This window comes from Salmo trutta, chromosome 14 (genome assembly GCF_901001165.1).
Source record: "Salmo trutta chromosome 14, fSalTru1.1, whole genome shotgun sequence".
Classification (NCBI taxonomy): Eukaryota; Metazoa; Chordata; class Actinopteri; order Salmoniformes; family Salmonidae; genus Salmo; species Salmo trutta.
Window position 1 is genome coordinate 44,783,674 of NC_042970.1, and position 26,690 is coordinate 44,810,363.

The 26,690-nt window shown below is 41.3% G+C and overlaps 1 protein-coding gene across 1 annotated transcript in view; it reads left to right on the forward strand.

Annotated features, from left to right (window-relative positions):
- Positions 1–26,690, forward strand: part of LOC115208187 (uncharacterized) — a 216,210-nt gene that overhangs the window by 110,741 nt on the left and 78,779 nt on the right. The window contains exons 18-21 of the mRNA XM_029776048.1: positions 3,551–3,580; positions 4,576–4,629; positions 7,838–7,885; positions 8,078–8,131. Of these exons, the coding sequence (XP_029631908.1) occupies positions 3,551–3,580; positions 4,576–4,629; positions 7,838–7,885; positions 8,078–8,131 (186 nt within the window). The remainder of the gene's footprint in view (positions 1–3,550; positions 3,581–4,575; positions 4,630–7,837; positions 7,886–8,077; positions 8,132–26,690) is intronic.

A 26,690-nucleotide genomic window follows, 5' to 3' on the forward strand; every position in this document is an offset into this window, starting at 1 on the left:
AGCAGTCATCAGGGATACAGACACAGTTCAGCTGAGATGTCACACTTCTCAATCTACCTCTGTGTCTCAGTGTTACTTCTACATAGAGGAAAGATATCTCCAACAAAACACATCCTGTCAGCAGTCACTCACAGGGACCAAGCTGCTTGAATGGGCAGGTCGTGGTCCAACCACCAAGGTCAACATGAGATGTCTCTACTATACTGTAGAGATGTCTATCTACTCTCCTTACAGTGACCCTGTCTCAGTCACTCTCCTGGGTAAGCGTGGTAGTTTATTTATTATTATACCCCAGTGTTTTTCTCTTCTGGTCCAAGATTAACACACCAGATTATTTTGTGTTATTTATATACTGACTGAAGCAATAAGAGATGAAGTTATGCACTTTTGGATTTTGAGGGTTTATTTCATGCAATGTATTTTAGAAAACTGTTGAAAGTGGTTTACTTCCTGACTCTGATATTACAGACCTCCCTCAGCCCAGGCTGACAGTGAGTTCTACAGTCATCAGAGAGAGAGACTCAGTTCAGCTGAGCTGTGACCCTCCTCCATCAGTCTCTGTGTCTCAGTGTTACTTCTACACAGAGGGGAGAGATCCTAAACCCTCACCCTGTACGAGGTCTCTCACAGGGGCTGAGCTGCTCTCGTGGGCAGGTGAACGTTTATCTGCTGAGGTCAAACTGAGATGTTTTTACACAGTAGAGACTCACTATCCATCGACGCACAGTCGTCCTGCGCCTATCACTATTCTTGGTAAAATAGTGTTATTATTATGAATACACTGACCTGATTGGCTCACTGTAATCAGATTGGAATATGTAATGTCATGCTAACATATACAAACCATTTGTTTCTTACTCTTTTAGTTATCTAGTACAGAAAGAAGTTTGTTTAACCTACAGTATGGACAGTTATTGATGTGTTCTCCTCACAGATGAACTGCAGAAACCAGATATTAGTCTCAATGACGAATCTTCTCATGACATCACCATTATTTGTGTACTTCCTGAGTCTGTCAGTGATGGTCATAGCCGTAACCTGTACACTGGAGACCAGCCTCAGGCCTACAAAGAGGCTTGGGTCAGGAGATTTAACACAGCATTATCCAAACTATTCTGTACCTTCAGTGTTACTAAGAATGATCTGTTCAGGCATCTGCAGTTGGAGAGAGATGTGAGCTGTGACTATAGAGTGAACACAGGATCACACTCTCTGTCTCCCCGCAGTGATAAATACATTATTACAGGTAAGATACTTACATAAAAACTACAGAAATATGTATTATATGTACATTTTTTAAGTGCAGACTTATTAGTATGGGCAAAAACTGTCTTTTTAACAAAAAATAGCTTTTCTTCTGATGACATTAAAGCAATGTGGAAAATGTATTGGATTTGCCAAATAATTTTGTGAATGTTGGTCTTTTTTTCACCCAACTTGAACCTAAACCTAATGATATGGATGAAATGTTGTTGATTTCACTTTGAACTCACATTAGCTGACAACTCAATCAAATGTAAATCAAAACTAGGTGTGGAACTGACGTCTGTGCCCATTGGACAAATACTTAATTTATTGCTAACTTATTTTCAACAAATCAATTCATTTTAATTAATGTTTTTAAATCACAGTCCAAGTTAATTCAAAATAGTTAAACAAATCACAAGTCCATGTCATGTTTATGACCATCATGATTTGAACTTGCATTGTGAAAGACTGTAGGCTCTACAGTATATTTTTATATGCTGAATAGTGTGCCTTGTACTTCATTAAGTCGTTGTCCTCTCCCAACAGGTCAGAAACCAAATATTACAGTCAGTCTGAAAGAGAACCTCATCATCACCTGTTTAATTCCTGGCTCTGTCAGTTATGACACCACCTGTAACCTGTATGTTGGAGAGCAGAGTAAGCGTCTTATAAGAGCACACATCTGGAAGAAGAAACACACAGATTCCAAATGCTGGTTCTGTCAATTCTCTGTAGAGGAGAATGATCTTTTTAGAAGTCTACAGTCAGTGAGGCGTAAGGAGGTGAGCTGTGACTACAGAGTGAGCTCAGGACCAAACTCTCTCTCACCACGCAGTGATGGGTACAACTTTACAGGCGAGTCATTATCTATACAGTAAGAATCTATCAGTGCTGCAGGTCTTCATGATCTGACTACCCTTTGATTTGTTTAATATGACTATATTAATTCTGACCCTCCCTCCACCACTAACTCAATCACTCACTCACTTTCGCTCGCTCCTTGGAGCATAGCACTTTGACATATGGATCTCCACACTGCCTTATTCTGGGCCAGATCCCAGGCTGATCTGGTGTTGAGTCCAAGGTTGTGTAGTTTAAATTCTTTGCTGAACTGGTTCAGTGTTTAGATTGTATCTATGCGCTGTTAGGCTTCTGCTTTTAGATAACATGGTAACTTTATTATTAGAAGCTGTCAACAACAATCAACACCTTATCTGTCCTGAAAGACTTTATCACATTATGAATTGGTCTTATCATCTCTATAATGAGGATAAATATAATCTACCAGGGCTAGAAGCAATCTGTCCGTAGTGATTTTTATAGTCTTACTTAGCCCACTTTGAAAAGACAAGTCATAAAGGTATTTAAAAAGGCCAACAACAACATGATAATCATTAATACGATCATTAATAAAATGCTAATTTCATTAATATGTGTTTTCTCAGTGGGTTTGACTCCAGGTCCTAGATCTACTTTGCCTCCCAGCACAACAGTATGTCCTACAGAAGGTGCGTTGGGCCTCTAAATTACCATCTCTGCAAATACAAATTGTACAGTCAATGGTTTAGAATACGGGCCTGTAAAATTAAGAGACCAACATTATGTAATACCTTATTCTTGTGTAATCATATTGCTTCCCACTAGTTTCAACTGTTACTTCTACTTTGACCCCAGACACCACAGTGACACCAACTTCCAGTAAGTAGATCCACTAATTTTAACCTTCATGTATATTTTTGTTCACATTAATTCACTAAAGCTCCATCCAACTTATGAATTGACCCATTCATAGCTGCTTGTGATTTCAGTCCAGATTTGTGTACTTTTAGTCCATCTGATTTGTAGGTAATGTGTAGTGTACTTCTCTCTATCTGCTATTTGAATGACCTTAGATCTTAAAATAATTTACATGTGTTCTTGTGTAATCTCTTCTCACCAGGTTTGACCTCTCCTTTGACCCCCAGTACAGCAGTGAATCCTACATCAGGTGTGTTAGTCATCTTTCTCTAGTTAGCAAATAGGACCTAAACAAATAGACTAGATTTATTTTACCCAGGTTTTTACTCTTAATATCCCCTTATTAAATAAAGAGGTTTATATCTCGTTAATTAAACCAACCCATTTAAATACCTTCATTTTTGTATAATCAGATCCAATGACTTTGCTTTGCACCAGGTTTGACTACTAGTTCTACTTTGACAACTGACACCCCAAAGTGGCCACATGATTTTAGTTTAGTGGTGTAATAAGTTGTGTTGTGTGTTAACTGTTATTAAACAGTCTCTCTCTTGCGTGTGCCCAGGAGGTCAAAGCTCCACAGAAAGCGTTCTGGGTAAGCATCCATCTCTAGCTGACTACCTGTCTTTTCTCAGACAAATGAGACATTTACAGGAAGGAAGTGGAGTTTACAATTAAAAATATTCTATATTATTCTCAGAAGATAAAATGTCCTCCCCCAACTCCCTTACCATGTAGGTCCATTGCTTGTTCAAGAGGTGTTGATATCTGATAGAGTTTTGGTTAATACATCCCATGTCTCAATTGTATTTGCCAGAGCTTTGTTTATCATGGCCACTGATCGCTCTACACGAACAATATCTTGAAAATGTGATAACCATGTTTGAGGCAAGAGGATTGTAGGGGTAATCCACTAAGAATAATATTTTTTGCTGCTGTTAACACTGAACCAGTTGCAGTACAAATGAAGAGTTATCATTCAACAAAAATAAAGGTGGATCTTCACAGGGAAACACATGTTTGTAAGGAAATCTGAAACATGTGACCAGAACTGGGACACCACAGGACATTCCCAAAACATTAGTGTTCCAACAGTATTCATATGACATCTATCACATATTGTAGTAGGAATCAGCTTCATCTTAAAACGTCTAAATGGGGATGCATAACTTCTATGTATAAGCTTATAATGTATAAGCTGGTGTGCTGGGTATTTAGAGGTAACAAATACATTTTCCCAAACGGTATCCCAGTTCAGGTTGTGCCCCAGCCCCGCATTTCACAGTTCCATACTAGAGTGACACCCAATGTAGAGCATTTAACAGACAGCAGGAAATCATAAGTGTCAGAGACCATTCTAGAAGTTAATGAAGGGAATATCCATGTAAGCATTATGTGGGATGTTAACGGGGCATCCCATGGTTCACCATAAGCTTTTAAGGGTCTGGGTTTTAATAATAATATGACAAATTATGAAATTGTGAACATTTCATCTTTCTACTGACTGAGTTGTGTTGTTCTCTATCAGAAATAATGAATACCTTTCTTCTTGTGTAATCAGATACTTAATTCACTTGTATTACTTTCCAGCAATTTCGACTGTTACTTCTACTTTGACCCCTGACATCACAGTGAGACCAACTAGTAAGTATCCCTTACTTTGCAATTGCACTGTTAGTTCACTCTAATTCACTAAAGCTCCAACAGGTTTACTAATAGACATATTCATGGCTGCTTGTACGCTAAATTGTTCTACCTTTCTTAGATATGAATGGTGCCGGAGGGGATGGCTGCCGTTTTATGGGATCCTAACCAATTGTGCTATTCTGGCTGTTTTTTTGCGTTGTTTGTCATTTGTTTTGTACATAATGTTTCTGCTACCGTCTCTTATGACCGAAAAGAGCTTCTGGATATTAGAACAGCGATTCCTCGCTGGGCGAAGATTTTTTTCTTTAATGAATTGAAGGAGAAAGATTTACGTCTCTTCACAGACCAGGCCCAAAGCCCCGTCATTCGCATGAAGAGGAGACTCCGATACAGGGGCCGCAGATCCTGATGCTTGGTGAGAATTCGTCTGCAAGTGGATAATCCTGCTTTATCATCCGTATCTTATGTTTCACCGAGTCATGGCTGAACGAGGACATGGATCATATACAGTTGGCTGGGTTTTCCCTGCATCGGCAAGACAGAACAATAAACCTCCAGTAAGAAGAAGGGTGGTGGTCTGTGTCTATTTGTCAATAACAACTGGTGCACAATCTCTAATATTAAGGAAGTCTAGAGGTTTTGCTCACATGAGGTAGAATATCTCATGATAAGCTGTAGACCACACTATTTACCAAGCGAGTTTATCTATATTTTTCGCAGCTGTCTATTTACCACCACAAACTGATGCAGGCACTAAGACCGCACTCAACGAGCTGTATAAGGCCATTAGCAAACAAGAGAATGCTCATCCAGAAGCGGCGCTCCTAGTGGCTGGGGACTTTAATGCAGGAAAACTTAAATCCATTTTACTTAATTTCTACCAGGATGTGAAATGTGCAACCAGAGAAAATAATCTCTAGACCACCTTCACTCCACAAACAGAGATGTGTACAAATCACTCCCTCGCCCTCCATTTGGCAAATCTGACCATAATTCTATCCTCCTGATTCCTGCTAACAAGCAAAAACTCAAGCAGGACTTACCAGTGACTCGCTCATTACGGATGTGGTCAGATGACACGCTTGCTAAGCTACAGGACTGTTTTGCTAGCACAGACTGGAATATGTTTTGGGATTCATCCGATGGCATTGAGGAGTATACCACATCAATCACCGACGTCATCTGTACGTACATATGCCAACCAGAATCCATGGATTACAGGCAACATCCTGTAATAGAGCTGCCGCTTTCAAGTAGAGGGACACTTATCCAGATGCTTATAAGAAATCCTGCTATGCTCTCAGACAAACGATCAGACAGGCAAAGCATTAATACAGGGCTAAGAGTGAATCCTACTACACTGGCTCTGATGCTCGTCGGATGTGGCAAGGCTTGCAAACTATTATGGATTACAAAGGGAAACCCAACCGGGAGCTGCCCAGTGACGAAAGCCTACCAAACGAGCTAAATGCCTTCTATGCTTGCATCAAGGCAAGCAACGCTAAACCATGCATGAGATCACCAGCTGTTTCGTACGACTGTGAGATCACGCTCTCCTTAGCCGATGTGAGTAAGACCTTTAAACAGGTCAACATTCACAAGGCCGCAGGGCCAGACGGAATACCAGGACACATACTGAGAGCATGCACTGACCAACTGGCAAGTGTCTTCACTGACATTTTCAATCTCTCCCTGACTGAGTCTGTAATACCGACATGTTTCAAGCAGACCCCCATAGTCCCTGTGCCCAAGAACGCCAAGGTAACCTGCCTAAATGACTACTGGCCTGTAGCACTCACATCTGTAGCCATGAAGCGCTTTCAAAGGTTGGTCATGGCTCACATCAACACCATCTTCCCAGAAACTCTAGAACCCACTACAATTCACATACCGCCCCAACAGATCCACAAATGATGCAATCGCTATTGGTCTCCACACTGCCTTTTCCCAACAGGACAAAAGGAACACCTACATGAGAATGCTGTTTGTTGACTAAAGCTCAGCGTTCAACACCATAGTTCCCCTTAAAGCTCATCTCTAAGCTAAGTACCCAGGGACTAAAATCCTCCCTCTTCAACTGGATCCTGGAATTCCTGACGGGCCGCCCCCAGGTTGTAAGGGTAGGCAACAACAAAATCTGCCTCATTGATCCTCAACACAGGGGCCCATCAGAGGTGCATGTTAAGTCTCCTTGTGTACTACCTGTTCACCCATGACTGCATGATCATGCACGTCTCCAACACCATCATTAAGTTTGCCGACAACACAATGGTGGTAGGCCTGATCACCGACAATGATGAGACAGCCCATAGAGAGGAGGTCAGATACCTGGCAGTGTGATGCCAGGACAATAAGCACTCCCTCAGCACGCCCCCCATTCACATAGACGGGGCTGTAGTGGAGCGGGTTTGAGAGCTTCAACTTCCTTGATGTCCGCATCACTAACAAACTAACATGGTCCAAACACACCAAGACAGTCGTGAAGAAGGCAGGACAATGCCTATCCCCTCTCAGGAGACTGAAAAGATTTGGCATGGGTCATCAGATCTTCAAAAGTTATACAGCTGCACCATCGAGAGCATCCTGACTGATTGCATCACCACTTGGTATGGCAACTGCTCGGCATCCGACTTCAGAGGGTACTGTGTACGGCCCAGTACATCATTGGGGACAAGCTTCCTGCCATCCAGGACATCTATACCAGGCGGGGTCAGAGGAAGGCCCTAAAAATTGTCAAAGACTCCAGCCACCCAAGTCATAAACTGTTCTCTCTGCTACTGCATGGCAAGTGGTACCGGATTGCCAAGTTTAGGTTCAAAAGGCTCCTTAACAGCTTCTACCCCCGAGCCATAAGACTGCTAAACAGTTAATGAAATGACTAACCAGACTATTTGCATTGACCTCCTTTTTATTCTGCTGCTGCTCGCTGTTTATTACCTATGTATAGTCACTTTTCATCTTCCTACATATACATATTACCTGAATGACCTCCTATATATAGCCTCGTTATTGTTATTTTATTGTGTTACTTTTTTAAATTGTATTTGTTTACTTACTTACTTAATAAAACGGCATTGTTGAAAGTAAGTGTTTCATGGTAAGGTTGTATTGTAACACCTGTTGTATTCGGCGCATGTGACAAAACCATTTTATTTTATTTGATATGAAACAAATTTACATTTCTCTTCTCATCTCTTCTCACCAGGTTTGACCTCTCCTTTGGCCCCCAGCACAGCAGTGAATCCTACATCAGGTGTGTTGGTCATCTTTAGTTTGTAAAACTGAAAATAATTGACTTATATTATCTTACCCAGGTATTTCAATTCTTTTTTTCATCACAAATGTGCCTAATTACTAGAAAAGAGGTTGATATTGGATTGATTAAATCGTTCCAATTAAGATACCTTATTGTATAACCAGATTCAATGACTTTGCTTTGCACCAGATTTGACTGTTAGACCTACCTTTACAACTGACACCCCAAAGAGTCCAACTGAAAGTGAGTATGGCCACACAATTTTTGTTTATTGGTGTTGACTAAGTTGTGATGTGTGTTAACTATTAACAAACCGTGTCTATCTTGTATGTGCACAGGAGGTCAAAGCTCCAGAGAAAGCGTTGTGAATTCAAACAGTCAAAAAAGAGTTTTGGGTAAGTATCCTTATTTAGTAATCCCACAACAAAAATGCACTTGTCTTTTCCTTCTAGAACTGACTTTACTGATAACTACTTTGTTGAGGGAAAATGTACTTGTTGTGATTGTGATATGTTGTTGCCTCACCAAGCTATCTTAAGAGGGATGCACTAATGTAAGTCACTCTGGATAAGAGCCTCTGCTAAATGACTTGTCGTGGAAATTTCCATCAGTGACACCTGAATTCAATATTAAATTAATCATTCTTTATTATCAACAAGCAGGAGAGGTTCCAACAAACTTAATGTACCATAGTAAACGTCGGTCGGGAGGGTCGGGAGCTCCGCCGGAGAAGTCCCATTAGTTCTCTTATATACTGCTTAAACAGACAAGTTAAATTTGCAAGATTTAGCTTATTCATTATTCATAATTAATTCATCATTAACGATTGGTTCATGCATGTGACCAACCAATACCTCACGAGGCTTCTTCTCTTCAAGCTGAGACTTTGAAACTGAGACACCCCTTTCGGATTTCAAAACAATGTTCTTGGTGCACTGCCAAATTACTTATACTGATAGTGAGGATTCCTCCCAGTCACGATCAATCAGTCATTTACATGAACCCAGTCGAATTGGTTATTAGAAAAGCACAAACAACATTTTCCTTCACAGACTCAAATGTAAAACGCTTAGCTGACTAGCTGTCTTTTCTCACATATATGAAAACGGAAACGTTTACCAAATCTAATAATAATGTGGTATTCTAACACCTGTCTACCATTGAAGTATTTACATTTGGATTAAGAGCTAATGACCTCTGCTGATGTCATCATGTCACCAAACAGCGGTGCAATTATGGCAGACAGCAGTGGGTATGGCTTCTGGAGTGGGCGTGTTCCTGATGGGATTGACAGCTGTCTATCTCTGCAGGAGGACCAGTGAGTACTTCTGATTCTGCATAACAAATCATTTGCAAACATTTTCTTTCTCATATTAATGTAATAGCCTTTGACATGGGTTAATCTTTCAACTCCTTTTGGTGATATTGTGTAGTGTAGGCTATATTCAATATCATTCATTTAGCCTAATTTGTTTTTCAGAGAGAACCAATTCTCAGAGGTAAGAATTCCCCTTTGTGAATATGATGCAGATTGTATCAACCTTTAGTTCTGTATTGTCCATGATGAGATGTTCTTACCACAACCTTCTTATACTTTTATGTTGTACAGACCTACAACCAGACAGGATGATCACAGACAATGTATGTTCCAAAACTAAATACATCAAACACTGCACACACTACTAACACAACTACACACATGCAGGTAGAAACACATATTCTAATTTCATTTTTATTTATTTTCTGTTGTAGGTGATTTGGTGATGGGAGCTATGAGCAGTGCAGGCATGTTGGATCTAAGGGATGCTGGGATCTATTCTCTCATCACCTCTGTACCGTCCACGTTTTTGCCCTCAGGTGAGTAACAGAATGTCTTCTATCCCCGTCTTCCTGACCTGGGATGTGAATTTGGGACCCTCAGCACAATAACACTTAATCCCTCAATGCCAACCATACCAACTTACATTTTTCAGTCAGAGCATCTTGAAAGCGTGAGAACAGAGCTGTAAGTCTCCAGGGTGGTTTGAGTCAGGAGGAGAAGTGTGAAGTCACATCAAGCCCTGTTATTTTCACTTCTTCTGCCCCCCCCCCCCACACACACACACACACACACAGACACACAACCTCTTACTTTGTCTCTCTCTGTGAGATGCAGGTCCTGTGCAGGTATCTGCAAATGATGATGTAAGTACAGTAAAAATAATAGCATTGGATATAGATACATGCTTGTTTTCGTATGGACAGACAGACAGTCTGAGGAATAATAAGGACCTGTCTCTCTCTCTTTCCTCCAGGCTGATTCAGAGAATGCAGGGATCTACAGCCTGATCACTTCTGTACCATCCACATCTGTACCACCAGGTTTGTCTATTTAACTCTATCCCGTAGATTCATATCATGTAGGGCTTTTTATAGGACTCAAAGTTGTTTAGGCTTGGATTTTGGTCTGAGGTAGTCATATCAGTAACCATGTATGTATATAAGTTATACATAAGATAATGTGTTAGAGCATGAGAATCCAATATGTCTACAGGTGTCACGCTCGTGTAAAGGATTGGACCAAGGCGCAGCGTACTTAGAGTTCCACATGTTTAATAAATATGAAACTCACCAAAAACAATACAGAAGAAAACGAAACGAAAAGTGACGTTCTGGGCCGCTCATAGGCAGCTACACAAAAACAAGATCCCACAATCACATGTGGGAAAAAGGGCTGCCTAAATATGATCCCCAATCAGAGACAACGAGAAACAGCTGCCTCTGATTGGGAACCATACTAGGCCAACAAAGAAATAGAAACATAGATATGCCCACCCAAGTCACACCCTGACCTAACAAAATAGAGAATAAAAAAGTCTCTCTAAGGTCAGGGCGTGGCAACAGGATGGTATGAGTCAGGAGGAGAAGTGTGAAGGGACATAAAGCACAGCAAAGTGACATGCAGAACCACACCCACACTGACACGTAAACACACACACACACACACACACACACACACAAATAATCCCTCAGGCTCCTTCTGTGTTGTACAGGTCCTTTTGAAGAAAATGGAAAGTCATCTGAAAACGACAATGTAAGTTCAAAATCACCCACTGTGTTTGGTGATTGTGAACGACTCTCAGTTTCAGATTGAAGTTAAACTGTTTGTTTCTTTTCTCTAGTCTGATACGTACCACGTATACAGCTCAATCCCCGACAGACCAGCAACCTCAGCCCAGCCGGATGGGTTTTACAGTCTTCTGCAGACACACTGAAACTACACCACTGGCTCTCTGTATGTCTCACAGAAATACTCTTTCTTTCAGGAAGTCCTTTATTTATCACACATCCTGTTACGGTAAATAAGTATCTAATACATCTACTGCAGTGCCGTTTCTATCTATAAGCGACATAGAGTAAGCAGCCGCTAGAGGCCCCTACCACCTCCAAAAACAACCGTAGGATAGTAGAATACACAACGTGCAGTTTAGAAATGTTGTTCTGCATCAGCAGTTTTCTCTTGTTATGTCAGTCACTGACAGTCACTCAATTATCCCATGTCAGCTAAGATTTTATAGATTGCTAAGCATGCAAGTCTCGCCAGCTATCTAAGCCATGTAGTAATGGCCGAATTACTACCCAGGGGCCCCCACTGATTTTGTTAGCCACTCTCACTCAGATGTCAAATGAACATGTCATAAGTCATGGCCAAATGTGTAGAATTGCAGTAAATTATCTTTAAACCCGAATTGTATTATTTCAACGACAATGGCATAATGTGTTGAATTGCAGGAAATTAGCTTAATAACTGCAAAGTTCTCTCCGCCTCATGGCAAAATGAGTAGAATTGCAGGACATTAACTTTAAAGCTCCAAATGTTTCTCTCCACCGCCATGAGTGGGGCCACTAAAATGTTTTGTCCGCGAGGTGGGCAAATCTCGCTTAGGGCCCCCAAAATGCTTGGAATTGCCTTAATTTACTGTATCACACATTGACACCTGGCATGTGTTACATGCCTATCAATAATATCTGTTAATGTGTTAGTATTCATATTTGGGGACTTTGGAGGGGTTTGGGGCATACTCCCCTTTAAACATTTTTAAGTAAATGCCCAAGTAAATATATACTGCATTTATATCTATTCTGTCATCTGTGTGATACCTCCTTCCATAACGGTTTGATACAATTTAATAAATAAAATATATTGGTGATCAAAATCGATAGATACAGACATTGTAAAAATCAATAAATATATAACATATTCACACATAATTAAAAAAAACAGGTAAATAGGAAATAAAGTTAAATTAATTGAAATTAAGTCATTAAGATCCAAAGTGGTACTGCTAAGACATTTTTGGGGGTGAAATTCATCTTGCGTTGAAATATGCTTATAATATAAACCAGATGCACCCCAAAAAACTGGGGAAAAAGTCTAATGTTAATTTAACCATTTTTGCGGCAAAAGTTAGCAAACCCCAAAAGCCCGATCTTACAACAAAAGTATTGATATTGCCCACATACTTTGTTATAAGCTACAAAATATAACATTTGGTTTAAAAATGTTTACATTGTTGGCAAAATCAGATAATCAAAACTGAAAAATATAGATTTCGTAAATGCTATTCAAATCTCCTAATTTCTCCATGTTTACTTGTTATTTTCCAAGTTCTCAGATTAATTTCAACTTTCTCAGCACCTCAGTCGCTCCTTCAATGTGCAGTGTTTTAGACACATTATAGCCTTGAAGTCCAATGACTGCGGAGTGGTTAAGATGTCAATGGTGTGAGAACACAACTTCATTACATTGTTTTCCAGTTAACATGAGCTTATATTCTGTTTCGATGCACACTTGAGCCCAGCGGTCAGGATAGTCGATTATTCTATGGGGGATGGCTTTGTTTGTTGAAAAAGGGGTGGCTCCCCCCTCACCTCCCATATACACTGTACAAACTGTACATAGATCTTACTATTGTGTTATTGACTGTACGTTTGTTTATGTGTAACTCTGTGTTTTTGATTTTGTCGCACTGCTTAGCTTTATCTTGGCCAGGTCGCAGTTGTAAATGAGAACTTGTTCTCAACTGGCCTACCTGGTTAAATAAAATAAAATAAAAAATAAATCTATATATCTATAACACCTTTAAGGTACAGCAAATACAAATCCTATGTTTTATTTCTCAGTTTGAAATGTTCTCTTCTGTAAAACAAACAAGTAAGCAGAATAAATTGACTTTGACCAATCCCTCGTCTTTGTTAGTATTTTACATGATTTGATTTTGATCTTGATTATTCAAGAAAATGCAAAAAAAGATGTACTGTTGTCTATGTAACCTTTTTCTGGCCATTTCTGGACATAAAAACTGAAAATTAGATTTAAATAAGTATTCAGAACCATTACTCAGTACTTTGCTGAAGCACCTTTGGCAGCAATTACAGCCTCAAGTCCTCTTGGGTATGATGCTACAAGCTTGGCACACCTGTATTTGGGGAGGTTATTCCATTCTTCTCTGCAGACCCTCTCAAGCTCTGTGAGGCTGGATGGGGAGCTTCACTGCACAGTTATTTTCAGATCTCTCCAGAGATATTTGACCGGGTTGAAGTCCGGATTCTGGCTGGGCCACTCAAGGACAATCATAGACTTGTCCCAAAGCCACTCCTGTGTTGTCTTGGCTGTGTGCTTAGGGTCGTTATCCTATTGGAAGGTAAACCTTCTCCCCAGTATGAGGTCCTGAGTGCTCTGGAGCAGGTTTTCATCAAGAATCTCTCTGTTATTTGCTCTGTTCATCTTTCCCTCGATCCTGACTAGTCTCCCAGTCCCTACTGCTGAAAAACTTCCCCACAGCATGATGTTGCTACCACCATGCTTCACCATAGATATTGTGCAAGGTTTCCTCCAGATGTCATGCTTGGCATTCAGGCCAAAGACTTAAATCTTGGTTTCATCAGACCAGAGAATCTTGTTTCTCATGGCCTGAGAGTCCTTAAGGTGCCGTTTGGCAAACTCTAAGAGGGCTGTCATGTGCCTTTTACTGAGCAGTGGCTTCCATCTGGCCACTCTACCATAAAAGCCTGATTGCTGGAGTGCTGCAGAGATGGTTGTCCTTCTGGATGGTTCTCCCATCTCCACAGAGGAACTCTTGTGCTCTGTCAGAGTGACCATCGGGTTCTTGGTCACCTCCCGGACCAAGGCCATTCTCCCCTGATTTTCCCAGAGACAGAAAATGCTTAGTCCTGGACTAAAAATATTATTCAAAGGACAATTTACAGATGATCTGTATTGTGGTTAGTTCTACTTTGAGGGAGGCAAAGATTCCTACATTCTCCTGCAGCAGTCACAGACAGTCTACAGATCACATACCAACCAGTACATGTATGCTGTTACGTATCCACACCTGCAAACAGGTGCACGAGTGCACACATGCACACACACACACACACACACACACACATACACACACACACACCACTGTAGGGTGTATAGTTAGACGAGACTCTTACTGCATCCTGTCCTTCCGAAACTTCAGCCAATCATATTTCAGAGACTAGTTGTGTTGAGGAGATTGACAGAAGTATTGTTGAACCAAACCTCAGATACATCTAACAGAAACTATTAATCTACTTTACCAGACATTTTTAGCAAGATATAAAAAATCTCAACTAAATTCACCCTCCAAAAACACCAATATGAGAAATGTATTCATGCTTCTGACAATTACAACAAGCATCTCACGAGTGATGAAACCCTACTTGTCCTGCTATATTTCCATGGAAATGTTCAGTGTTGTTGTTTACTTCTTATGTATCAGCACCTTTATTATCTTATTAAGCTAATAACTACAGTAGATAGGAAAGATATTGCGTCTAATGCACACTGTGGAGAGTCATAAGGAGCCACAGCAAGACTTTCTATTTTTTTACTTTTGGATGTTGGCAATATATGCTGCAGTTGTACATGAAACCTGCTTTTTATTGTGCAGTGTAGTTAAAAAGAAAACCTGAAAAATATATAGTTATTTCCTCTGACAGATAAGCAAATGGTTTGGGCTTATGTTAGGAGCAGGAGACATTTACCTCTAATCACACCAGTTGATGGACTATCTTTGTGGTTTTCCTGTGAGCAGGCTCCTCGTCTTCCTCTCTATTAAAAGCATTCTCTCAGTCACAGACACGGTACTTATTATGTAGTTTGTGATAGTCTGTTTCTCTGAAACATTGCATTATTCACCCCTGATCTGGCTCGTCATCTGTTTTTGATCATCCTCCTTTGCTGTGAGTTATTCCTCTGATCCAACACTTGCACTACTATAAATACACTGTATACAGCTATATGATTGGTATTGAAGGTCTAATTTGATCAATTTGATCATATGTCATGTGAATATTGTACACTGAGTATATAAAACATTAAGAACACATGGTCTTTCACCAAATTTATTGGATTTTTGAGAAGTCGGGTGAAAAAAGATCAAATACATTTTTCAAATCCAATCAGTTTTTCACATTGATTCAACGTAAACACATTGAATTTTTTGGTTGAAATGATGTGGAAACAAAGTTGATTCAACCAGTTTTTGCCCAGTGGGTAGTTACTAACATGATGTTACTCGTGCACTTTGACTGATGCCTATCAATATAAAGGTTAAACGTTTGTTCTCATGAATAATATCCCCACCCTGTTTTTAATTTCCTTTTCTTAGTCTCGAGTTCGTTCTCGATACCACATATTGAGTGTCTCGGTCTCGGATCCATTTTCACTTGGTCTTGACTTGGTCTTGGACAATGATGACTGAATTTCTTCCTTAAACCAGAGTCTTTGAGTCTTTGGAGGTGGCAAAATGTTTTCTTTTGCAGTGACCTTTGCTGTTTTGGACCTGTAAACAGATCGTTTGCATTCAATAAGGTTTGCATTTACTTTTTGCCTAAATATGCTGGACTGCCTTCGAATTCTGAAACATTGCCTACTCTAAAATAATAATGAAAACTAAAGTAGGCCTACTTGCAGTGGCAGTCTACACACTTCAATGCAAAAGATCAACTGTCTGTTCAATTGACAAATTCTACTGTAGACCTGTGTTATCAACCCTTTCGGATGCATAGAGCAAAAACAAATGATGTAATATCCTGTAATAGATCTAATAGGCCCAATGAAATGAGATGTGCATGGTAATTTGTCGTATGGTTACTTCGTGAATATGAACTCTTCATGGCCAGAAAAGCTGAGGAATTGATTATGCAATGGTTATAATATATGTATATATTATGTTTAGAAATTAATATTCTGCCCTACCAAGCAAAAAGGCAGTAACTACTCACAGCGTGGAACTGAGAATAATGGCTTCCAAGTTTTTTAATTGTCCAGCCAAATGAATTCTGAGGAGATCATTTGAGATGTGGTGATCTGTTGCCTTACTATTAGTTAATATTTTATTCACGTTGACCCTGACCTCTGACATGACCTTTGACCCTTAAACAACAGTTACTGCCTTCTTCCTTGGCATGATATGTTGCAAATGGCAGGGTAATACCAAAGCAAAGAGCAGTGTCTGCCATTTTCATTTGTTAGTTTACTATTCTTCTCATGTATGTTATTAATAAAAGAGCAGTGTAATTACTGACAGTGAAGCGGAGTTCAAACTGCATTCTTCGTGTGTCTTCCACTAGATACCAGTTGCATTTGCATGGAGATGTAGGTTCTGCGTCAGTCACATTACATACTGTGTTTTACAGCTAGCCCATGTCTTGTTATAAGAATACATGTGAACAGCAGCACTGCAATTGTTTGAATTATATTCACTGATTACCTATCTTGTAATATAAATGATGCATTGGAACATGGTAGAAGAATGACATAGGGTAATACTAATTATAAAAAATTACCATGAGATTGCAAAGTTAATGATTTGTGTACACTACTGGTCAAAAGTTTTAGAACACCTACTCATTTAAGTGTTTTTATTTTATTTATTTTTACCGTTTTCTACATTGTAGAATAATAGTGAAGACATCAAAACTATGAAATAACACATATGGAATCATGTAGTAACCAAAAAAGTGTTAAACAAATCAAAATATATTTTATATTTAAGATTCTTCAAATAGCCACCCTTTGCCTTGATGACAGCTTTGCACACTCTTGGCATTCTTTCAACCAGCTTCACCTGGAATGTTTTTCTAACAGTCTTGAAGGAGTTCCCACATATGCTGAGCACTTGTTGGCTGCTTTTCCTTCACTCTGTGGTCCGACTCATCATTGGTTAGAGCATTGGGCCAGTAATCGAAAGGTTGCTAGATCAAATCCCCGAGCTGACAAGGTAAAAATCTGTCGTTCTGCCCCTGAACAAGGCAGTTAACACACTGTTCCTAGGCTGTCATTGTAGTTGAGAAATTGTTATTAACTGACTTGCCTAGTTAAATAAAGGTAAAATAAAACATTGAAATAAATAATGTCATAGTGGAATTATGTCAACAACAACAAAAAGTGTCAATGAGTGTTCAACACCTTTGTTGTGGAAATCCAAAATCAGTTCAGAAGTAAAATTTTGCCAAACAAGTCGCATAATACTTTGCCTGGACTCACTCTGTGTGCAATAATAGTGTTTAATAATAGTGTTTAACATCTCTGTACCCCACACATGCAATCATCTGTAAAGTCGATCAGTCGCGTTGTGAATTTCAAACACAGATTCAACCAACAATACCAGGGAGGTTGTCCAATGCCTCACAAAGAAGGACACTTATGGTAAAATTAAACAATTACACTTTGGATGGTGTATCAATATAAACAGTCACAACAGAGATACTGGCATCATTCCTAACTTAGTTGCCGGAGAGGAAGAAACCCACTCAGAGATTTTACCATAAGTCAATGGTGACTTTAAAACAGTTACAGAGTTTAATGATGCGCAGCCGCACCTTCTCCATACTGCTCTTCGTCCTCCTCGCCTTCCTGTGGAAGAACTGGGAGGTCATCTCACAGCACCTGGATCTCTTGCTGATGTCCCCGAGTTGACCTACAGGGGTGGGGCTCTCTCAATGTGTGACGAAGGGAGGCGACGTATGGGTGGGGCACCCTGAACAATGAGGGATAGAGGCGGGGCCTGGTGTGAGGGGCGAGGGACGACTGACTAACAATCCTGTTCTCTGCCTCTGATGCATGTGGTGGAGCCAGGCCAGCACAGGGCGGGCTTATCGGAAAGGAAGAGGATGATGAGGAGCCAGTGAAGTTGTTTATGCGTTGAAGACATTTTCTTGCTTTAGAATTGATTAAAGTGGTACTGAATTTGTTTCGTCTTGTTATTGCAGTCCTTAATGCAGATGCTCAAGGTCATTCTCTTGTGGCAGGATTGGGAAGGTAAACAGCTGGCATGTTGATGATCCACATGGCTAGTGACTTGACCCTTTTTTGCTCTCCTTTTCTCTCCACCGAAAATCTTTCTTTTCTCTCTTTAACCCTAAAATCTCACCTTTCCCCTGTTCTTACTCCTAATATGTTCTCTTCCGTGTTTGTCTTCCTCTGCCCCTCTTCTCAATCACCCCAGTCTTTGCCCATTTCACCAAATCGCTCTTCTTTATGGGAGGATTGATGTGACTAGCTAGAGTGCACTGCTGTAGACAAAATCTAGTTTATCACTGGATCAAGCAAGTGATGGGTTCTTGACTTGTTTCTATTGGATGAGCTAAACGCGACGTTGGGCCTGATTGGATCAGGACTGAGTCGGAATATGCTATGCTTGAAGCCCCGCACTCTTGGCCTGGCCTGTTGGATCTGCCCCTGCTGAGACTATAATCTAATCTATAAACTGAATGAATATACTTGAAGAGCTGTGAAGCTGCTCAGTCTTTCAGTGCTTCCGTACTGTTTCTATTAGTGCCAATGAAATATCAACTGTTTTTTTAAACAAATAAATATGCAGTTTTAAAAATGAAGGATTGAGTTAACACACCCAGTTTCTATTTCAACCTCATAATTTGATGTGTAGAAAATATTGCCTATATTGAGAAGCTAGTCGAGCTCTAACAATGTCCTCAAAGATGGAAGGCAGGCGAGACCTTTCTAGCCAATGAGGGCAGATAAGTGTGACCGAGTCATAGATTCCAATTCCAAGATGGCGTAGCAGTGCAGACGTGGTTTGTTGTCCTCTCGTTTTACTTTTTGTATTTTTCATGTTTTTTGTATATATTCCAATTTATTTTTCAATCTCTTTTTCCATTTTTAAATTAAATATACCTTCCGGTAACCCGCCTCACTCGGACACAGATCTGCTATTTTTTTTAGACCCGATAGCCAAAACTTTAATCAGAAGGTAGCCAGCTAATTAGCTAAGTTACTAGCCATTTAGTCATTGTTAGCCACTGCTAGCGGCCTTTACCCTCTACTCAGGCACCAGTCGTTTTTTTAGCCTGCATAATACCTGCCAGCCTCGGACTGTTTTTCTCCACTACAATGCCAGATTCCTGCCGTAAACCCCTGGACCATTGATCATCACAGCTAGCTATCTTCAACTGAGTGACCCAGCCCCGAAGCTAGCCCTGAGCTTGGCGCATCTCCCGGCTAGCAAACAAAATTCCCAAAACTACAAAACCTCTTTCGCCATCTGGCCCGGTCCCTTTGTCGACACGGCGCCCCGCCGTACCACCACGACTGGTCCACAGACGTAATTCTATCAGCTCTGCCTTCAACCGGCCTTTGCCGGACGACGGAGCAGACGCTTCTACTTACTCCGGACTGCTAACTTTAAACGCCGTGTCTCCCGCGTGCTAGCGTAGTAACGACTACCTAGCGATTTCCCTGTTTCATCTATTGCTGTACACTGGACCCTGTGATCACTTGGCTGCATAGCTGATGCTTTCTGGACTGTTCATTTATCACGGTACTCCACTTTGTTTACCTTTGTTTATCTGTCGCCCTAGCCCCGAACTCAGGCCCTGTGTGTAGTTAACCGACCCCCCCTGCCCATTCATCGCCATTTTACCTGTTGTTGTTGACTTAGCTGATTAGCTGTTGTTGTCTTACCCGTTGTTGACTTAGCTAGCTCTCCCAATCAACACCTGTGATTGCTTTATGCCTCGCTTTATGTCTCTCTCAAATGTCAATATGCCTTGTATACTGTTGTTTAGGATAATTATCATTGTTTTAGTTTACTGCGGAGCCCCTAGTCCCACTGTACATGCCTTAGATACCTCCTTTGTCCCACCTCCCACACATGCGGTGACCTCACCCAGAATAACCACCATGTCTAGAGATGCAACCTCTTTTATTATCACTCAGTGCCTGGGCTTACCTCCACTGTACCCACACCCCACTATACTCCTGTTTGCACATTATGCCCTGTATCTATTCTACCATGCCCAGAAATCTGCTCCTTTTATTCTCTGTCCCCAACGCACAAGACAAACAGTTTTGCTAACCTTTAACCGTATCCTCATCCTACTCCTCCTCTGTTCCTCAGGTGATGTGGAGGCTAACTCAGGCCCTGCGTGTCCCCAGGCACTCTCATTTGTTGACTTCTGTAATCAAAAAACCTTGGTTTCATGCATGTTAACATCAGAAGCCTCCTCCTTAAGTTTGTTTTACTCACTGCTTTAGCACACTCCGCCAACCCCGATGTCCTTGCCGTGTCTGAATGCTGGCTTAGGAAGGCCAACAAAAATTCTGAGATTTCCATACCCAACTACAACATTTTCCATCAAGATAGAACTGCCAAAGGGGGAGGAGTTGCAATCTACTGCAGAGGTAGCTTGCAAAGTTCTGTCATACTTTCCAGGTCTATGCCCAAACAGTTCGAGCTTCTAATTTTAAAAATGAATCTCTCCAGAAATAAGTCTCTCACTGTTGCCACCTGTTAGAGACCCCCCTCAGCTCCCAGCTGTGCCCTGGACACCATATGTGAATTCATTGCCCCCCATTTATCTTCAGAGTTTGTTCTGTTAGGTGACCTAGACTGGGGATATGCTTAACACACCAGCAGTCCTACAATCTAAGCTAGATGCCCTCAATCTCACACAAATTATCAATGAAACCACCAGGTACAACCCTAAATCCGTAAACATGGGCACCCTCATAGATATTATCCTGACCAACTTGCCCTCCAAATACACCTCTGCTGTTTTCAATCAGGATCTCAGCGATCACTGCCTCATTGCCTGCATCCGCTATGGGTCTGCGGTCAAACGACCACCCCTCATCACTGTCAAACGCTCCCTAAAACACTTCTGCGAGCAGGCCTTTCTAATCTCAGCCCGTCAGTCGAGGATGCCTGGTCATTCTTTAAAAGGAATTTCCTCACCATCTTAAATAAGCATGCCCCTTTCAAAAAATGTGGAACTAAGAACAGATATAGCCCTTGGTTCACTCCAGACCTGATTGCCCTTGACCAGCACAGAAACATCCTGTGGTGGACTGCAATAGCATTGAATAGTCCCCGCGATATACAACTGTTCAGGGAAGTCTGGAACCAATACACACAGTCAGTCAGGAAAGCAAAGGCTAGCTTTTTAAAACAGAATTTTGCATCCTGTAGCTCTAACTCCAAAACATTTTGAGACACTGTAAAGTCCATGGAGAACAAGAGCACCTCCTCCCAGCTGCCCACTGCACTGAGGCTAGGTGACACGGTCACCACCGATAAATCCATGATAATCGAAGATTGCAATAAGCATTTCTCTACGGCTGGCCATGCGTTCCTCCTGGCTACCCCAACTCCAGCCAACAGCTCCGCACCCCTCGCAGCTACTTGCCCGAGCCTCCCCAGCTTCTCCTTCACCCAAATCCAGATCGCAGATGTTCTGAAAGAGCTGCAAAACCTGGACCCGTACAAATCAGCTGGGCTAGACAATCTGTACCCTCTCTTTGTAAAATTATCAACCGCCATTGTTGCAACCTCTATTACCAGTCTGTTCAACCTCTCTTTCATTTCGTCCAAGATCCCTAAATATTGGAAAGCTGCCGCGGTCATCCCCCTCTTCAAAGAGGATGACACTCTAGACACAAACTGTTACAGACCTATATCCATCCTGCCCTGCCTTTCTAAAGTCTTTGAAAGCCAAGTTAATAAAAAGATCCCTGACCATTTCGAATCCCACAGTACCTTCTCCGCTGTGCAATCCGGTTTCCGAGCTGGTCACGGGTGCACCACAGCCACGCTCAAGGTACTAAACGATATCATAACCGCCATCGATAAAAGAAAGTACTGTGCAGCCGTCTTCATCGACCTGGCCAAGGCTTTCGACTCCGTCAATCACCGTATTCATAGTGGCAGACTCAATAGCCTTGGTTTCTCAAATGACTGCCTCGCCTGGTTCACCAACTACTTCGCAGATAGAGTTCAGTGTGTCAAATCGGAGGGCCTGTTGTCCGGACCTCTGGCAGTCTCTATGGGGGTACCACAGGGTTCAATTCTCGGGCCGACTCTTTTCTCTGTATATATCAACGATGTCGCTCTTGCTGCGGGTGATTCCCTGATCCACCTCTACGCAGACGACACCATTCTGTATACATCTGGCCCTTCTTTGGACACTGTGCTAACTAACCTCCAAACGAGCTTCAATGCCATACAACACTGCTTCAGTGGCCTCCAACTGATCTTAAACGCTAGCAAAACCAAATGCATGCTTTTCAACCATTCGCTGCCCGCACCTGCCTGACTAGCATCACTACTCTGGACGGTTCTGACCTAGAATATGTGGACAACTACAAATACCTAAGTGTCTGGCTAGACTGTAAACTCTCCTTCCAGACTCATATCAAACATCTCCAATCCAAAATCAAATCTAGAATCGGCTTTCTATTTTGCAACAAAGCGTCCTTCACTCACGCCGCCAAACTTACCCTAGTAAAACTGACTATCCTACCGATCCTCGACTTCGGCGATGTCATCTACAAAATAGCTTCCAAAACTCTACTCAGCAGATTGGATGCAGTCTATCACAGTGCCATCCGTTTTGTTACCAAAGCGTCTTATACCACCCACCACTGCGACCTGTTTGCTTTGTGTCATAAGCATCGTAGTGAGTGGACCAAAACGCAGCAAGTATATGTATGCTCATCTTCTTTTATTGAAGAAAACAAAAACAAAAACACTTACACTAAAGAAACGACGACAAACAGTCCTGTAAGGTTCACTGACAATAAATGGAGACAACTACCCACAAAACCCATGGAAAAACACCCCTACTAAATAGGACCTTCAATTAGAGGCAACGGGGAACAGCTGCCTCCAATTGAAGGTCAACCCAAGAAACTTAAACATAGAAATAGACACACTAGAACAAACATAGAAATATACTAACATAGAACATAAGCAAAAACCCCCGAAAGACATAAAACAAACACCCCCTGCCACGCCCTGACCAAACTACAATAACAAATAACCCCCTTTACTGGTCAGGACGTGATACTTTGTCGGCTGGCCCTCGCTACGTATTCGTTGCCAGACCCACTGGCTCCAGGTCATTTACAAGTCTCTGCTAGGTAAAGCTCTGCCTTATCTCAGCTCACTGGTCACAATAACAACACCCACCCGTAGCACGCGCTCTAGCCGGTATATCTCACTGGTCATCCCAAAAGCCAACACCTCCTTTGGCCTCCTTTCCTTCCAGTTCTCTGCTGCCAGTGACTGGAACGAATTTCAAAAATCGCTGAAACTGGAGACTTACATTTCCCTCACTAACTTTAAACATCAGCTATCTGAGCAGCTAACCGATCACTGCAGCTGTACATAGTCCATCTCTAAGTAGCCCAGCCAACTACCTACCGCATCCCCATATTGTTTTTATTTACTTTGCTGCTCTTTTGCACACCAATATCACTACGTACACACCATCATCTGCTCATCATCTTCTGCTCATCTATCACTCCAGTGTTGATCTGCTAAATTGTAATTACTTTGCTACTATTGCTATGCCTCCTCATGCCATTTGCACACACTGTATATGTATTTTTTTCTATTGTGTTATTGACTGTTTATTCCATGTAACTCTGTGTTGTTGTTTCTGCCACACTGCTTTGCTTTATCTTGGCCAGATCGCAGTTGTAAATGAGAAATTATTCTCAACTACCTTACCTGGTTAAATAAAGGTGAAATAAAAAATAAAAAATGTAAGATATGTGACAGCTTCAATAGCATTGCCTATGCTCTCTTCCTGTGTATCCTTTTTCAAATCAGGCCTTGAGGTCCACAGCATTAATGATTTATTATTCTCCGTAGGGGTGGTTGAGTAAAAGCTGGTTAAACTTCCAGGGAATAAAGAACCAGGAGCACCAGCGGACAGCAATGCTCTGGTTTGGGTACCTTTGAATATCAAACTGAAGACCCAATTAGTTATTGCACCCCCTTGTGGACAAACTGAAGTGGTACAACATGTTGCATTGCACCATTGTGGGCACTGGCCCATAACAGAAAAGTTTTGAATCATTTCCCATAGCTTCATAGTTATGGGAAATGTTTGTTTTGAGATAGTTAGTTATAACTGTATAGAAAGACTGCTACCACAAACCAGCAGCATCAAAAATTTGATGGTGGAGAGAACAGTGAAAAACCAGTATCAGGGCCATCCCTCAGGAGACTGGTACCAAGATGTCATGTCCAGTGTGTTCCAAGCTCAGATGGATCTCAACCATCTGCACACTCACTGTACCAGATTATCCCAATGAATCGTGCTATGGTCATCAACCTATGGTGGATGAACAACAAAGTCCTGACTGTATAGAAAACAACTTAACCATCAACATTTTCCAGGAACCAGGAAGTCACTGTACTGGTGATGCAATTAATCTGGCAGAAGAGGGTACTGATTAAGCAGGTGCAAGAAATAAGAACTTAACAGATGTTTATTTATATATATATATCTATATATCTTGCATCAGTGAATCATTAAACATCTTTACAAACCCCTAGCCACCATCAACACTTATCTACATCTACAGGAAAAGTGGAGATTACATTTTACAGCAGTTAGGTCTACACTTAAATGCCACAAACAAGTAGTACAAAAACGGCTTTATTTAAAAACATATAAAGTGGATAAAAGGAGTGCAGTCACTCCGCTGCTGCCCTCTTGCCTCGTTTCACTGTGATTTTAGCTTCAGGAGCAGCAGTGTCCTCTTCATCACCCTCTGCAGGCTTCTGGAAAGCTTTGGCCTTTGCACCCTTCTTGGCTGCCCCTTCACCCTTGGTCATCTTCTGTGTTTTGGGTTGATCCTCAGCTGTCCCCCTCTTCCCCACTGTCCTCTTCGACTTGGGCTTCTTAGCAGGGGCCACCTTGGAAGCAGATGCTTTTGCGGATTTCCTGAGTTTTGCATCCTGAAAGATGAAAATGACAGGTTTGCAATGCAATCCCACATTTAAAATTTGTGATTCAATTTAACCATGATAAAGCCCAAATAGGGAACAGTACCCATGACAAAATTGTATATAAAGTCCCTATACACCAAAACCACTTGAACAATGCCAATAGTCAGAACATTCCTGAAACCACACTTGCCTCTGAAGGTTTCTCCTTCTGCTTTTTTGCTGTAGCCTTTTTTTTCTCAGCTTCTAGAGACAAGAGTTAGTGATGTGTGTGTATGCATGCAATCATGGACACCATGAGGAGAAGTGAGATACCCATACAAGTCATTGAATGAGCAATGTTAAATGTCCTCCATTGCAATGGGAGTAGCTCAATAACAATGATCCCATACAATTGGGCAGATTACAGGGTGATGTCTAAATCCTAGGAGTGAGGAGCACAATCAAATCAGTGGATTCAGTTTACCGGCATCCTTGTTCTTAGTCTTCTTGGCTCCAACCTTGGCAGCCTTCTCCACATTGGGATCAGTGTTCTCAGTGGCCTTTGGCTTGGGCTCCTTCACCCTACCCCTGACTGCAAGTTGGCAAGGGAGGGTGAACACATATTGAGCTACATTATATTAAACAGCAAACCCATGTTCAATATGTTTGTCATATAATGTTGACTAATCTAATAAACACACCACTTTATATTCAGAACTGGTACCATAAAGTTTGGCTCATTTGGCAGGAAAGCTACTATCACATTCAGAAAATAAAGTCCATTCACCTTGGAACACATTTTTCTTGATTTAATTACTTGGGTTAACAAAGCCTAGTTGCCACAAGTAGCCTATTGAAGTAACTGTCCAGTGGAGATCTCACTTTAAAAAAAGTTTATATTCTGTTTATTCGTACCCAAATAATGTTGTGGACTCATCCTGTATAGTGATGTTGCGTTTGATGCCTGAGTTCTGAGGCATGCGTTGAAATCGCAGTGTGCTGATGCTCGTATCACTTTATCAGAAGCACATGATCATTGACGTCCAAAGCTTCGTTTCGTCGAACAACCACCTGATTGGTAGAAGACAAAAAGGCCAAACTGCACACACTTTGGGGTTTGGGACATAATCTATAATAATTTGGCTGCTCTATATTCTTTAGACCAGCAGGTGCCACTAGTGTGCACTTGATCAAAGCCTTGAGAATTTTACCTATTTCAGACAATTAGCTGGAAAATCTCAATGCTCCAGGAAGCTTTGTTTCCCCATCACTAATCCTATACTTGTATTTGTAGCCAAAGCATAATTTGAAATAAAACAACACAAAAAAACATCTGAACTTGTAACAAAAACAGACAGTTTCGATAATGCTTGCCATTTCCTCATTAAACATTGTATCATGTTGGGTCATTGGCTGAGCTGGCCAATCAGCAGTATACTTGATTTAATATTTTTTGTATCAGGTATATGCCCACACCATTCTGTTGTTGGGGTACGTCCACGGCCGGATTATCAAAGGGGCTTCCCGGGGCTGAAGCCCCTGGGCCCAGA